This window comes from Chiloscyllium plagiosum, chromosome 11 (assembly GCF_004010195.1).
Source record: "Chiloscyllium plagiosum isolate BGI_BamShark_2017 chromosome 11, ASM401019v2, whole genome shotgun sequence".
In the NCBI taxonomy this organism is placed as follows: Eukaryota; Metazoa; Chordata; class Chondrichthyes; order Orectolobiformes; family Hemiscylliidae; genus Chiloscyllium; species Chiloscyllium plagiosum.
Window position 1 is genome coordinate 61,884,524 of NC_057720.1, and position 16,377 is coordinate 61,900,900.

At 37.9% G+C, this 16,377-nt stretch overlaps 1 protein-coding gene across 2 annotated transcripts in view; it reads right to left on the bottom strand.

Moving 5' to 3' along the window:
- smg7 (SMG7 nonsense mediated mRNA decay factor) overlaps nucleotides 1-16,377 on the bottom strand; it is a 146,224-nt gene that overhangs the window by 83,561 nt on the left and 46,286 nt on the right. For both annotated transcript variants that reach the window (XM_043699524.1, XM_043699526.1), the window contains exons 2-4: nucleotides 13,998-14,029; nucleotides 7,328-7,445; nucleotides 975-1,107 (exon numbers count right to left, since the gene is read on the bottom strand). In XM_043699524.1, the coding sequence (XP_043555459.1) occupies nucleotides 975-1,107; nucleotides 7,328-7,445; nucleotides 13,998-14,029 (283 nt within the window). The remainder of the gene's footprint in view (nucleotides 1-974; nucleotides 1,108-7,327; nucleotides 7,446-13,997; nucleotides 14,030-16,377) is intronic.

A 16,377-nucleotide genomic window follows, 5' to 3' on the forward strand; every position in this document is an offset into this window, starting at 1 on the left:
AAAGAATAGCAAGTTAGTCAAACATGATTTCAAAGAATTCCAGCAAGTTAGTCAAGCATGATTTGCCCTTCATAAAACCCTGGTGACTTTGATGCATTATGCTTTGTCTTTCAAAATTCTTATTATTATTTCCATAATAATGCATTCTAACAATTTCACAATGAAAGACATTAAACTAACTAATCTATAGTTTCCTGTCTGCCTCCCTCCCTTTTTAAAAAAGGCCATCAAATTGGCACCTTTCTAATCTAACAAAAGTTTTCCAACATTTAGGGAATTTTGGAATGTTACAATGAATGGATCCACTATATCTGATGCCACTTCCTTTCAGACGTGAGGATGTAGGCGATCGGTCCTGGGGCCTTGCTGTCAGGTTTCAATACCAATAATTGGCTCAGTGCTTTCTCCCCAGTGGACAATTATAAGCCTTGTTTATTTCTACAAATATCAAAATCAGTAACTGCTACTATGAAAATCTCTCTACTTCACCTACCACACGACTCCTTGTAGTGTCAGACAGCATTTCCCAAAATCACTGATTAACAACATAATATCAGGGAGGAATCCAAACTTCCGATTGCCTGAAGCGCAGAACATAGATCAACTAGGAGAAAGTGAGGACTGCAGATGCTGGAGAACCAAAATTGGAAAACTGTGGTGCTGGAAAAATACAGCAGGCTAGGCAGCATCCGAGGAGCAGAAATGAACGGCTTATGCCCGAAACGTCGATTCTCCTGCTCCTCGGATGCTGCCTGGCCTGCTGTGTTTTACCAGCACCACATTTTTCAGCGCAGAACATAGATTACCCAGTTGCTACTGTGGTTTTCACAATTCCACTGAATTTTACTCTGACATAAGCCAGACAAATTTAGGTTACTAATACTATACCACCCAACTAAGCTGACTGATCCACTAAAGACTAGACAATTATTTACTTTTCCCAGTGAAATCCCAAAATTGTCTTCAGGACTCACCTGTGTGTAGAAGCCACTAGCTGCCTCTAAGAAGAGCGAAAGATTGGCCTGTACCTCACTGCGGTTAGGATTGGCTCGGTTTTTGGCCTGCCCCTGTAGTGTTGTAATTTGATTTTTGAAGGCATGATTCCAGCTACAGTAAATAATAAATTAACCATTAAAATTAAAAACTTCAAGACTATTACATGTGCTCACAGCATTTCAGCAACTTTTTTTTTAAATTTTAAGAAAACAATTTAATTTTCTTCAACAGCTTGTACAACAATTTAACAAGTTACATTGCTTTTAAATAACTGGCTTTCACTTTAATTCAAGTTAAAATACAACACCAAGCACATTACAAAAAGTATATCTATCAACATTTTTAGAAAGGCAGCCAATTTAAAGTCTCTAATTGACAAATGAAATGCAGTCCAGCCAGCTTTCCCTCACCTTACAAGAACTATTTTTCCCTTAGCACAAAGTGAAGTTTTGTTAGAATGGTACAGGCAAACACTGTCTCCACTACAGGATGGAGTAAGCAGTGAGGTTAGTGCGTTTGACGATAATGAGAAATCAATAAATATTGGAGAAAAATATTGAAACCAAAAATTATGTTTTCAATCAATGATCTTAAAAGCATTATAATACCATAAAACCATAATGAAGCTGGATGAAGGTTATACTGCCAGTAGGTTTGATTCAGTATTAGAAATCAATAATTGTGTACACAGTGTGACTTAAATCAGGTCAAATTAAACATAACTGACATTCGCATCTAAGTTAGCTCGCTGAGCTGGAAGGTTTGTTTTTAGACGTTTTATCACCATACTCGATAATATCATCAGAGAGAGTCTCTGGTGAAGCGCTGTGATATGTCCCACCTCTCTATTTATAGGTCTTGGTTTCTTAAGGTGGGTGATGTCATTTCCAGTTCACATTCAATAGCAAAACAAGTCAACGGAACACCCACTGGATATCTGGGCTGATAGTGGAAGCAGTAATGCAGAGATTTGAACAAGCTGCCCTGCTATCTATCCAACCCAAACTTTGGGTCTGTTATGTGGATGACACCTTTGTCATCACAAAACAGAACAAATTAGAGGAAACGTACAACACCATCAACAATATCCTGACAAGCATAAAATTCACAAAAGCGGAGGAGAATAATAACAGACTCCCATTCCTAGATGTGACAGTTGAACGTACAGTTAACGGAGAGCTTCAAACCAGAGAGGACAGAAAAACAAACACAGCCCAGATACTTAGCTTCAGACGCAATCATCCCAACACACATGAACTGAGCTGCATTAAGACATTATTTCAACGGACTACATCATACGAACTACAAAAAGCAGAAAAATATCTATACAACATTTTCAAGAAAAACAGATACCCAATAAACACAATCCTCAGAATTCCTCAGAAACAAACCCGAACAAGCAGACACAACGCAACCAAAAACTATAGCCACATTACCTTACAAAGACATATCAGAAATGACTTCCAGACTACTCAGACCCCACAAACCTACCAACACACTTAAACAGCAACAAATGAACCTAAAGGATCCATTGGATACTACCAGCGAAACTAACGTCATTTACCAGATACCATGCAAGAACTGTAAAGAAACACTACATTGGACAAACAAGCAGGAAACCTGCCACCAGGATACACGAACGTTAACTAGCCACCAAAAGACATGACCCACTATCACTAGCTTCCATACATACAGACAAAGAAGGACACTACTTTGACTGGGACAACACACATATCCTAGGACAGGCAAAACAAAGACACATGAGAAATCTTAGAGACATGGCATTCTAACTGGAACTCTATCAACAAACACATTGATTTAGATCCAATCTACCTTCTCTTTTAAAAAAAAACTGGAAATGACATCACCACCTCAAGAAACCAAGACCTATGAAGAGAGAGGCGGGACGTACCACCAGTGCTTCACTGAAGACTCTCACCTAGTGTGGTGGTGAAACATCTGAAAACAAACCTTCCAGCTCAGCGGGCTAACTTCCATACTTATTAACCTGAGCTACAAATCTTCTCAAAAATCACGATAACAGAGGTCTCTGGAATGTAACAATTTTGGCTCAACTTGAATAGTAGGAGAAAGGGAGGACTGCAGATGCTGGAGATCAGAGTTGAGAGTGTGGGTCTCAAGCCTCTAGTTCGGCACAGCCCTCCTGACCTGTCCATTACTCCCCCCTTGACCTATCACCTTCTCCCTCACCTTCATCCACCTATCATTTTCTCAGTTACCTTCTTCCCCACCCCTACCCCCTCCCTTTTATCTCTCAGCTCCCAGCCCACGTCTCATTCCTGATGAAGGGCTTATGCCTGAAACATTAATTCTCCTGCTCCTCGGATGCTGCCTGACCTGCTGTGCGTTTCCAGCAACACATGCTCGACTCAACTTGAATAGTGATTAATCTAGTATGAAATAAGAATGAAAATGTATCATCTGTAGAATGAAAAATAACAAATTTACCACCAGATTGATTTATTACCCGACACTTAGAAAGATTAGAAGCCAATGAAACACTAACAGTAGAACAAAAACGCTTTGGAATGTTTTTAAGGAGAATGCAATTGTTTGATGGTAGGCAGGAATCATTCCCTCTGACATATCAGAGAATCAAGATGTGAAGAATAAATATGCACTTCCAAGATCAATGAACCTCCCAAAATAAGTTTATTCAAAACTATTCAATAAATTCTGGATCATGGATCCTAACAGCTGAACACCAAGTACCTCCAATTTCCCGAACATTTGTTGATGAAAACTGATTTCACATTAATTTTACTTATATTACTTCTGTTTAAACCATTCTATTTACAAGCCGCAGAGCCACTGCTCTACAAAACAATGTCGTCAAGCTGCAGCAAGCTGTCCCTTCAAGCGGAATGCTTTAAGCACAATGGGACAAAATGAGAATTTCCACTTACCTCCTACCAATATTGGTTTAAGAGGTATCAACATTACAGCTTTGATAATAATTAAATACAACTTTAAACAGCATTTGTTTGTTCTTACAGAAGAGATGTTCAAATGGCATGAGGAAAACTTTTTTTAAAAATTCATTTACACGATGTGGGTGTCACTGACTAGGTCAGCATTTAATTGGTCAGAGGGCAGTTAAGAGTCAACCACATTGCTGTGGATCTGAAGTCACATGAAGGCCAGATGAGATAAGGATGGCAGTTTCCTTCCCTAAAAGACACGAGTGAAGCAGATGGGTTTTTCCAACAATCGACAATGGCTTCATGGTCATAATTTGATCCTTAATTTCAGACTTTTATTGAACTCAAATTCCACCATCTGCCATATTTGTAAAATGCAATATTTATTTGGTGACATTGTTTACAGTAAGACAAATGATGTAGGCTTTATAGGGACAAGTTGTTGGAGGGAATGTTGAGGGACAGGATTCACGCATACTTGGAAAGGCAAGGACTGATTAGGGATAGTCAACATGGCTTTGTATATGGGAAATCATGTCTCATGAACTTGACTGAGTTTTTTGAAAAAGTAACAAAGAGGATTGATGGGAGCAGAGCTGTGGACGTAATCTAGATGGACTTCAGTAAGGCGTTCAACAAGGTTCCCCATGGAAGACTGGTTAGATCTCATGGAATACAGAAGAACTAGTCATTTGGATACAGAACTGGTTCGAAGGTAGAAGTCAGATAGTGATGGTGGTGGGTTGTTTTTCAGATTGGAGGCCTGTAACCAGTGGAGTGCCACAAGGATTGGTGCTAGATTCTTTACTATTCGTCATTTACATAAATGATTTGGAAATGAACATAGGAGGTATAGTTAGTAAGTTTACAGATGACACCAAAATTGGAAGTGTAGTAGACAGCAAATTAGGTTACCTTAGATTACAATGGGATCTTGGTCAGAAAGGTAAATGGGCTGAAGAGCGGCAGATGGAGGTTAATTTAGATAAATGCGAGGTGCTGCATTTTGGGAAAGCTTAGCAGGACTTATACACTTAATGGTTAAGGTCCAAGGGAGTGTTGCTGAACAAAGAGACCTTGGAGTGCAGGTTCATAGCTCCTTGACAGTAGATTCTCAGGTAGATCGGACAGTGAAGGTGTTTGCTATGCTTTCCTTTATTGGTCAAAGCACTGAGTATAGGAGTTGGGAGACCATGTTGCAGCTATATAGGACGTTGGTTAGGCCACTTTTGGAATATTGCGTGCAATTCTGGTCTCCTTCCAATCGGAAGGATATTGTGCAATTTGAAAGAGTTCAGAAAAGATTTACAAGGATGTTGTCAGGGTTGGAGGATTTGAGCTATAAGGAGAAGCTGAATAGGCTGGGGCTGTTTTCCCTGGAGCCTCAGAGGCCGAGGGATGACCTCATAGGGGTTTATAAAATCATGAAGGGTATGAATAGGATAAATAGACAAACTCTCTTCCCTGGGGTGGGGGAGTCCAGAACTAGAGGGCAAAGATTTAAAAGGGACAACTTTTTCATAGAGGGTGGTGCATAGGGAAGTGGTGGAAGCTAATACAAGTACAACATTTAAATGCATCTGGATGGGTATATGAATGGGAAGGGTTTAGAGGGATATGGGCAAAGTGCTGGCAAATGGGACTGGATTGGGTTGGGATATCTGGTTGGCATAGACAGGTTGGACTGAAGGGTCTGTTTCCGTGCTGTACAATTCTATGACTCTATTAGTTATTAATATTCTGTCTCTCTAGGTATGACTGTAGTGAGTTTTTTAAAAAATGTTAAAATGTTATTCATCTGCTGAGCTGGAATTTTGTTTAAATCTCATCTCTGTCCTTTTTGAAACATCAGTGTAACTTGGTTGGTCAGAAAGCTTTCAGGTTAGAAGTTCATTATAAATTTACAGATCCAGGTCAGAAAGAACAAGACAAAATTTCACCCCCTCCCCCCCACCCCCAAAAGTGACATCTGCCCTCACAACTTTCATATAGATAGCTGAACAAAGGCAAACTAATCAATGATATTTTTTGGAGCTATTATAAAAGCTCTGAATTATAATGCAGAGAAAACAAAAATAAAACATTCCAAAGATTTATTTGTATAGTTTTAAAGTGCTAATGAAATTATGGTTGGCAATGATTTCTGCTTTTGGGATGAGTATGACTTCCCAGCTAAGTGTTTCAAGATGAAACTGCTAAGGACTCAAAACTGTGATTCTTTACAATAAACAAGCATAAATGTTGCTTCCATTTTTTTAAAAAAATTATACATCTTTTTCATTAGTTTAGCTTGTTTTCTGCTTTAATCAACAACTCCGCTTGCAAATGAAATCACCCATTCCTATTCATCTGATTGATAATTTTAAAATGTTGAATTTTGAAATTGACCACATTCTTGAACTTAATTATTTTCCATCCTGACAAAGTTAGAAGAGCTCCATTTTATATGTTTATACCTCCATGAGAACATAGGGAAGGGCGTGAACAAAATTTAGGAATATCGATATAGATAATGGAAGTGCATCTATGTAAATGAAAGCACAAGGACGAAAGACTGTGAAGTGCAAAGACAAAGATAGAATACTTTTGAATTTTCATATGCATTTTGTAGTGGCAATGGTGACAAAACTCTTATTTAGGTAATGATAGTAAATGCCAAGACATTTGCAAGTGTGTACAAAGTGAAAATTTCAAGTTTGCTGTCAGTGAGTCTACACTCCTCCAGGTTATGTGCTGTTAGGAGGCCACAGTGTGCAATCCCTAGGTTGCTAGAGAATAGATAAAAACTTGCATTTTTCCAGTCTCACTATGAAAATCTTCAAAAAAGTTAGAACTTGTTCAAGGAGTTGTAACTGGACTTTTAACAGTGTATGAGTTCATAATTATTACAAGACATCTTCTATGGTCCACAAAAGCTAATGTTATATTCGTGGAGAATTACATTTCTCCATTATAATTTAAAAACCTAACTTACAGTATTAGTTTTATCTTAGACCAGTTGTAAGTTGTTTCAATATATGAAGGTAAATGAATAAACACTGCTTTTAACTTTTTAGTTTACCACCTACAAGGGGTCAATTCAACATGTTTGTCTGCTAACTCTGCTTACTGCAGTTGCTTTTCAAAATGGCTAACATTACCACACAAATCAGTATAATGTAACAGATGTTAGTAATAGATCAGCAGTATATGGATCAAATACAGTGGAATAGAATCTAAGCAAAATAAATACCAAATTTTAGGTCCTGTTTTCTTCCTATTGCAGGTGAGCAATTTAACTTGCATCTTTAAACAACTATGATCAAACAAGTGCATCAACCAAATAGAAAATTGAAACAGTGACAGAGAAGTGATATTTGTGACATCACCAGAACTCACTGCATACTTACAGATCCTGCTCCACCTTCTTATCCAGTGCATACTCCAAATCTGTGACCAGCATTTTTTGGTAGAGGTCCTGTAGAGCTTGCCTGGAAGTCCAGACTTCAGCCGGACCCAGCTTTGAATCTGTCCCAAAAAAAATGTTTTATATTAATCTGTAAAAAAAAAAAGCGCATCTTTCCAGCTATGCTTTTCCTTCTTGGAATCAAATTATTTAAAAAAATTTGTATGCAATGGTTTTCCTTTTAAAAAGTCAGTACATTAAAGTATGTTTTATCAACTAAAATGATCTGAAAATACAGGCCAATGAAACATCTACAACAAAAGGTGTTATGGACCAGACCAGATCTCCTCAAAATATTTTACGAAGGTAGTCTAGACCCCTTTTCTTATTTTACAGACAAATGTGAAGTACCACGCTCTAGAAGCAATGCAAAGTACTCAATGATAAGCAAAATGCAATTTATTTGAACACTATGGTTAAAATACAAACAAAAGAAAGAGACATTTAGAATAACTTTATTGGAAAACTTGAGAACAATAAATACAGTAACTATTACTAATTAATTGTTCCAATATAGTAACATCTCATAAACAGATTCTCAACTGCAGTTCTCCAACTTAGGAGGAAAATAAATGAAGAGAAAATTCAGAGACAGTAGCAGCCAGGAGACATTTACTAAAGCTTCCAACTCTATTGAGACCCCAATAGCTGCTGATGTTACTGAAATTCTAAAACCCAGAAATTCTGATCTTGAGATCTGGCTACATCCATTGTTTAAAAAACAATGCAAGGGGTCCCAAATAGTTTACTCAAGTGATCTTAACTGGCCAGCTATCCACCTCTTGCTCAATTTCTCTCTCAAAAGAAACCAGGACAAAATAACTTCTAAGCCACAGCATCGTTACAAAGGTCACACAAACAAATTAAAGCAAATGGCTAAACCATATATTCACTGAGAAGGAAAATGAAAGCAGTATCAATGTTTTTAATGTGACCAAACAGCATGCACATAGATTTCAATCAATTCACAATGCAAGTTCAATAGTATGTCCATGAATGCTTCATGAGATGACAATGTTTAAACTTCACCACTTCACAAAATACGAACTTGGTATTCTGGACTCAATTATTTAGAATCCTTTCCTCATGGGCTAAATTTACTCGAAGTCAAGTCGCTCACAAGTAAGTATTGATGATAAGACCAGACAGACACAATTAACATTTAATACTGAGAAACAGCAGGAGGGGTTGAGAGCAAGCAGGGGCAAGGGATGAATAAATGGGAAAGTAGAGAACTGCCATGGCCATAGATCTAATTCAATAGCAATGTTGGTAATTTTGCACAAAGATTGATATCTGTGTGAAAACAGATTCTCACAAGGCTAGCTGTAAACATGCAAAGATGGAAAAGTGCAGAACTATAATTGCCATATACTTAGGATTGTTAAAACACAATGGAAAAGTTCAAACTTTCAATGTTAAACTCTATTTCCTGCTTATAGTGAATTTTTGGTGAGGAAAGAATCTACAAGTCATAATCATTTTCAACACAAGTACTTTTAAATGCTGTGAGGCCCTGAAAAAAATGAAGAGAACAAACTGTTCATTAGAAGTTGCACAAATGTAAAATCAGATATACAGATTGTACCAGTCATTAAGCAAATGTATTTTGTAGCGCAATATATACATAAACAATAATTTGATACACAGGGGAACAAAACTCTTCAAAATACTAAAGATGAAAACCACTAACTTTTCATAGAATGTTATTTGGATTTTTCCTGACAGTATCATTAATTGGTGAAGCATTCACAGTTCATTCTGTTTCAGCAATCAAAAATTAGATAGACTGTTCCACTGAGTATCTAATCTCAACCAGAGTTAAATGTTGTAGGTTTTAAATAGACAAAGTTTGCACACCAAGCTGGTAAAAAGTGAAATCCTCAGTGTTATAAAATGTTTAAAAGATTTTTTAAAAAATCAATTTATAAATCTGCATGCGAAATCTTTCATCTTTGACAAGCCTCCAGGCAAACATTTCTCAATAAATTTAGCTGAAAAGTTCAATTAATTTTATGAATGATTAAATATGGTATTTACCAATGTAACTTGCACTGATGCCTCCTAACATTCCTACTCTGAATAAAAGTTGGGAAGATTGAACCACTTCCATATTTGATAAAACTGTGTAACCTTAAATACATTAAAAAAAGGCTTGCTCTCAGACATGAACCAAAGAGAAAGAGCCAGGTTTGTTACAGTGAAATATTTACATTCTTTTATCCTCAGGCATTCACAGTTAGAATTGTACAGTACAGAAACAGACCCTTCGTTCCAACACGTGCATGCCAACCAAAGACCCTAAATTAATCTAGTCCTATTTGCCAGCATTTGGCCCATATCCCTCTAAACTGTTCCCAATCATATACCCATCCAGATGCCTTTTAAATGTTATTATACAAGCCTCTACCATTTTCTCTGGCAGCACATTTCATACACGCACCACTCTCTACATGAAAAAGTTGCCCCTTATGGCCCTTTTAAATTTTTCCCCTCTCATCCTAAACCCATGCACTCTTAAGTTTTGGACTCCCCCACCCCAGAGAAACGACCTGGCTATTCATCCTATCCATGCCCCTAACGATTTTACAAACCTCCAGAAGGACACCCCTCAGCCTCCAAAGCTCCAGGGTAAATAGGCCAAGTCTATTCAGCCTCTCCCTATGGCCCAAACCCTTAAATCTTGCAATATCCTTGCAACTCTTTTCTGAACCCTTTCAAGTTTCACAACATTCGCCCTGTAGCAGGGAGACCAGAATTGAATGCAGTATTCTAGAAGTGGTCTAACCAACATCCTATACAGCCACAACATGATCACCCAACTCCTATACTCAATGAACTGATCAAAAAAGGCAAGCATACCAAACAGCTTTTTTACTTTCCTATCTACCTGCGAATCCACTTTCAATGAACTATGAACCTGCACTCTAAGGTCTCTTTGTTCAGCAACACTCCCCAGGACTTTACCATTAAGTGTACAAGTCCTGCCCCGATTTGCCTTTCCAAAATACAGCACCTCACACCTATCTAAATTAAACTTTATTTAAACTCCTCGGCCCATTGGCCCATCTGATCAAGATCCCCATTGTACTCTGAGGTAACCTTCCTCGCTGTCCACTACTCCTCCAGTCGTCTGCAAAACTTACTAACCATACCTCCTAAGTTTACACAAACCATTACATAAATATGATGAAAAACAGTGGACCCAGCACCAATCCTTGTGCCACACCACTGATCACAGGTTTCTAGTCTAAAATGCAACCCTCCAACACCACCCTCTGTTTTCTACCTTCAAACCAGTTATTTATACAAATGGCTAGTATTCCCTGTATTCAGTGTGATCTAACGTTGACAACTAATCTATTATGAGGAACCTTTTACAGAGTAGAAGTAGGCTAATTGGCCCACTGTGTCTGCACCAAAGATCTGACAACAGCAATCCCATCTTCCAGCTTTTGGCCCTAATCTTTAGGCTATCACAATGCAAATTAATATCTCAATATTGCTTAAATGTTATGAATGCTTCTGTTTCAACCACACTTTCAAGCAGTAAGTTTCAGAATCCCACCACACAGCAGGAAAAAGAATTCTTCTCAATTCTCCTCAGACTTTTATTTCTTATTTTAAATCTTTAACCATATAGGAAAAACCACCTTATCTATGCTAAGCTCTGCAATCAAGTCCCCTCTCAACCTTCATTGTTTCAAGGAAAACAAAGCCAGCCTATCCAAAATTCCTTCAGAACTCAGACCCTGCAGCCCAGGGAACATCTCAGCAAATTTTCTCTGCACCTCTCAAATTCAATCACATCTTTCTTATAATGTGGTGACCAGAATCGCACTATAGTTCAGCTGTATTCTACACAGTTCTAGCATAAACTCCTTGTTCTATTCTATGCTTAGTGTCTAATAATTGACTAATAAAGGAAAGTGTCCCAAATGCCTCAACATCTCATCTATTTGCCTTGCTGCCTTCAGAGACCTATGAAAATGAACACTACAGTGCCTCTGATCTTTGGTAGTTCCAAGTGTCTCACCACTAACAGTGCGATTCCTTGCCTTGAAGACAGCAAACCAGGAAGTATAAAGAAGGAAACATAAATTGGATGTTTATTCATTCATGGAACATGGGCGCCACTGTCTAGGACAACATTTATTGCTCATTCCCAATTGCCCAAAGGCAGTTAAGGGTCAACTACACGGCTGTAGGTTTGGAGTCACATGTAGGCCAGACCAGGTAAGGATGGCAGATTCCTTCCCTAAAGAATATTAGTGAACCAGATGGGCTTTTCCAACAACTAACAATGGGTTCATGGTCATTAGACTCTTAATTCCAGACTTTTGTCCCCCTTATTGAATTAAAATCGAGCAATTATGTTTTCAGAACAACCGAACAATGCCATAAACAAACAGATGGGCAGCTATTTTTTTTGAGTCACAAGAAAACAATTCTTTAAAAAGGCAATACTAAAGTTTGGTAAGTGTACAAATGTACTAGCCTCTACATATTTTGACACTTGTTTTATTTGGATTAATGATGATTAACTGCACTTAAAAATGTCCCTGATTTCCAACTTCAACTTGCTCATTGTTACAAATATGACAATTCAGTATGTTATTCATCCCATTCTCTTCAACTATGGTGCTAGATTTACTGGATCACACACACTCTTTGCAACATTTCTCCTGTTATCCAACTATGAGATTCACTTATTCAGACACATTAAACTTCATCAATGGATTCCTTTGTTCCTGCACTATTGCCTCAAATTTCTCATTGCAGTAATCTTAAGACTAGTGGAATCTCTAGTCTGGACGCAGACCATTTGGCCTGAGTCCACACCTACCCACCAAAGTGCATCCCATCCCCTACCCTATCAGTGTATGTTTGCATTTCCCCTGGCTAATCCAGTTAACCTACAAAACCCTGGACACTATGGAGAATGTGTCGAGAATGTGATGCTGGAAAAGCACAGCAGGTCAGGCAGCATCAGAGGAGAATCACATACCTGAACAGCTTATGCCCGAAACATCGATTCTCTTGCTCCTCAGATGCTGCCTGACCTGCTCTGCTTTTCCAGCACCACACTGTCGACTCTGATCTCCAGCATCTGCAGTCCTCACTTTCTCTATGAAGAATGTACAAATTTCACATGTACAGTCACCAGAGGGTAGAATCAACCTCGGGTCTTGTCGCTGAGAGGCAACAGTGCTAACCACCGTACTACTGATCTTGACCAACTTCTTTCACATGCTGCACTTCAATTATTTCATTTATAGACAAAAGCTGGGATTCCATCAGTTTGTCATTCTGACGTCTAGCTCTCCTCTACTCACGGCACCAGCTTCTCAGTGTGTTTCATGTACTAGATTCAGTTACTGGGTGGTCACTCTACCAACTGTACATCTTCCGGTCATCAACCAGATCTCAAGTTTTCTGCTGCACTTCGGATATCCTCGAAAGTTGCATTGTTATACACCACCTTGACTCTGACCTATGGGCAATACTTCAAAGCAAGTCATCAGATCGGATTACTGAACCCACTCCATTGTGCTCATACCCTGTCCTCAGTAAGAGACTGCCTCTAGATGCATGCCAAAATAGATGCGATGCATTGTCTCCTCGGGCAGAATGAACACCATTCATATTTCTTGGGTGGCATTGTGCCGTCAATTCAGTTAGACAAGGTGTCTGTTTATGTCAACCACCTTTTCATGGCACATCTGAATCAATGTACTGGTTAAACCTTTTTAGGGTAAAACATGTTTAGTTGGGATTTTCTCCTTCAGCATAGCTCCATCTCTGTACTGTCCAGTTACAAGCTCTGGATGCTGGCCCACCTCAACTGGTTAAGTTTTGTACGAGAGAGAAACAGTTAATTAAGTCAAATAAGACTCATCGGGTTCCAAAGAATCATCATACTGGACTCAAAACTTCAATTGTCTCTCACCTAATGGTGAGTTTCTCTAGCATTTTCTGCTACTTCTTCAGATTTCCAGCAACTACTAAATAAAAGCAAAATAGTGCAGATGAGCCAACTCTGACTTCCAACTTAACACCTAGTATGACACAATGGGAAATATTTAAATGCTGGTGACAATGGATGAAGCCTAATTCTTGGAACTAAAGGTTTACATTACACATGGAAATTCAGCAACGACAGCAGAAAATTCTTTAGTGATTGCTACACAGAGGGAAAGAAAGGAGAATATAAAGCCTCAGTGGTGAAAGAAGCTCTTAAGGTACCCCAAGAATCACCCTCATGTAGTATTACATTTTATGTTGCAACACAATTTATCAATAATAACCTCGCCTCAGGCGACTGACTGTGTGGAGTTTGCACGTTCTCCCCGTGTCTGCGTGGGTTTCCTCAGTGGTGAAAGAAGCTCTTAAGGTACCCCAAGAATCACCCTCATGTAGTATTACATTTTATGTTGCAACACAATTTATCAATAGTAACCTGATATACAGTTTTCACTTTATGACATTATGACAGTTAACAGCCACTGCAACTTGAAGCAGTTACTCAATCGTAAAACTATAGGCATTAAGCTCCATTCAAAATCATGCTTGTAGAAATAGTACAGAATTAAAATATACAAAGTCAATCTTACCAGTCATGTCAGCCTTTAGGGCCTCTGCTTGCCTAGAAATAGGAAAGACAAGAAGAATATAAATACAAAAATAATCAAACTTAATTGAACACCTTACATCTTGTGTAAATCAACTGAAATTCTTTCATTACAATTATTATTCAACATTAAGTTTATTTACATTCACATCCAGGAAATATCTATGTGGTACACTGGATAATCTAACAAACATTAATTGGTATGATGCAGTTTACACTCACTCAATAGGGTTGCTTCAATGGAAAATGCAACATGCTGTCAAGATCAAGTCATTAAGATATAAACGATGATTTTAAAAAATTGAACTCAAACACAAGTGCCCAATCAGATGTCTACGCCAAAAACCAGATTCATAGGCCACAAAAGCATTGGGTATCGCGTTTATACTGTGTATAATCAGCTATTATATTCTGCAAAATTATGTAACATCAAAACTCTGAGAAATAAGCTGGCTCAGTTGTCCCCAGGAACAGGTGGTTTTATACTTGTTTATAGCATTTAAATTTGGGTCTTAACATAGCACAGAAATTATTACACCAGCAGACATTAATTACATTCATAAAAGCAGCCCAAATTATATCTATACCTACTATCACCACTGTCTACTGGTGTACAAATCAGCATCGTGAAGCATCCATTTAAGGGTTGCTCTAAATAGTTCCATTATTGGAACATATTACAGCTTTTGGTGCATTCCACTAGTCAAATTTTCAACAGATTTTTTTTAAAAAATAGTAAAAGTTACAATCTACACCAACTTTCAAATTCAGTGAGAATAATTGCAATATTTAAGAACATCCACTACTACAATAATAATCTTCAACCATGTTTCAGTGATTTGGGCAAAATAGAAATTTGATAAAGAGAAGCAGCTAAAACATTTGATTCTTTGATTTATATTCAATGGATATAATACAATATTTTCTCCATTCAAGATTTCCATAGCTTACAAAACTAGAATTGTGGATGTTTTATAACTTTCAACCAACAATTTTCACTGTGAATGTAAAAATGGCTCTATAAACGGTATGTGAAGCCATCATCCCAAACCAAAAGCTTAAAATTTCCTCGCCTTTGACATTCGAATTTCCATTGCCAGTTATACTCCAATAACCCATAGTTAACTGGCTCTCAGAGTTCAGCCATTGTTGCACATTAGAATGCTCAGAATAACCAGAGACTAATTAGAGGGGCCAAGGTCAAAACTTCTTACTGAATTTTCATTCCTTATCTCCATATATGTCACTAATAATATAGTGCAAATAAGGAAATAACGGAAAGGAAAAGTGAAAATTTTCAAAAGCCCAAGTACATAAAGAATGCAACTTATTAAAATGAATAATGAACAAGTGTGTCACGATCTCATATTACAGATTTTAATTTTGGGTCCTGTTTTAAAAAATTCTCAAGGTCAGGTTCGTAGGAGAGTAGTCTGACACAGAACAAACGACCAAGAGGCGAGACTGCTAGAATATGGGCATTTTATTCCCCGCAGCGTCGCACAACGGGTCTGGCTTATACTCACTCTACATGTTACAAAAACTGGGAGCCGTCAGTTCTCGTAGAGCGGTTGCCAACAACCCACGCTCGGCGGTTAAACGTAACCCCGGAGCAGACTCACCGAACTGGAGACTTTTTCAGCTGATATAACAGCAGAGCAAGGCTAAAAAACACATTCCATTCTGGTTACATACAGATAAGAAGATTCACACGGGACTAAGCAACACCTCCATTCCGGTTAGATTCACACATGTATTGGGACATAATTTTAAACCGTTTCACCACATTCCACTGCTTGGAATTTTACACCACAGGTCCTTACATAGCAGAGATTATTACACCAGCAGACATTAATTACATTCATAAAAGAAGCCCAAATGACATCTACAACTACCATCACATTTCCTGTATCCAAAGACTGTCTCTCACTCCCATAATAATAGAGCCCATTACTGATATGAAACCATTTGCAAATTTCCTCAGATCCAGTGTCAGCATGCTTTCGCTATTAGGCACACTCTTGCTTCTTAAAAGGGCTCCCATGCAAATCATCATTTAATATTGGACCACACTTTGATATCATAATAAGAAAGTAGTTGGACCTAAGGTTCTGTTTCCATGTACAACTCTATGAATCTAAAAAATGATGCATTAACAAAGGTGTCACTTTTCCAATGAAATATTGATTTATATCTAGAATCATAAAATTCAAATCTAAGAAACAAACAATGGTAATATTCCAGTTTCTGCTTATATTAAAGTCATGCCTTCTCAATTTAATCTGGCATTGAAAATACTTTGGACTAAAACCAAATTAAGGATATTGCATGTGACAAATCACCAAGTGTAAGAATTGCCCCAA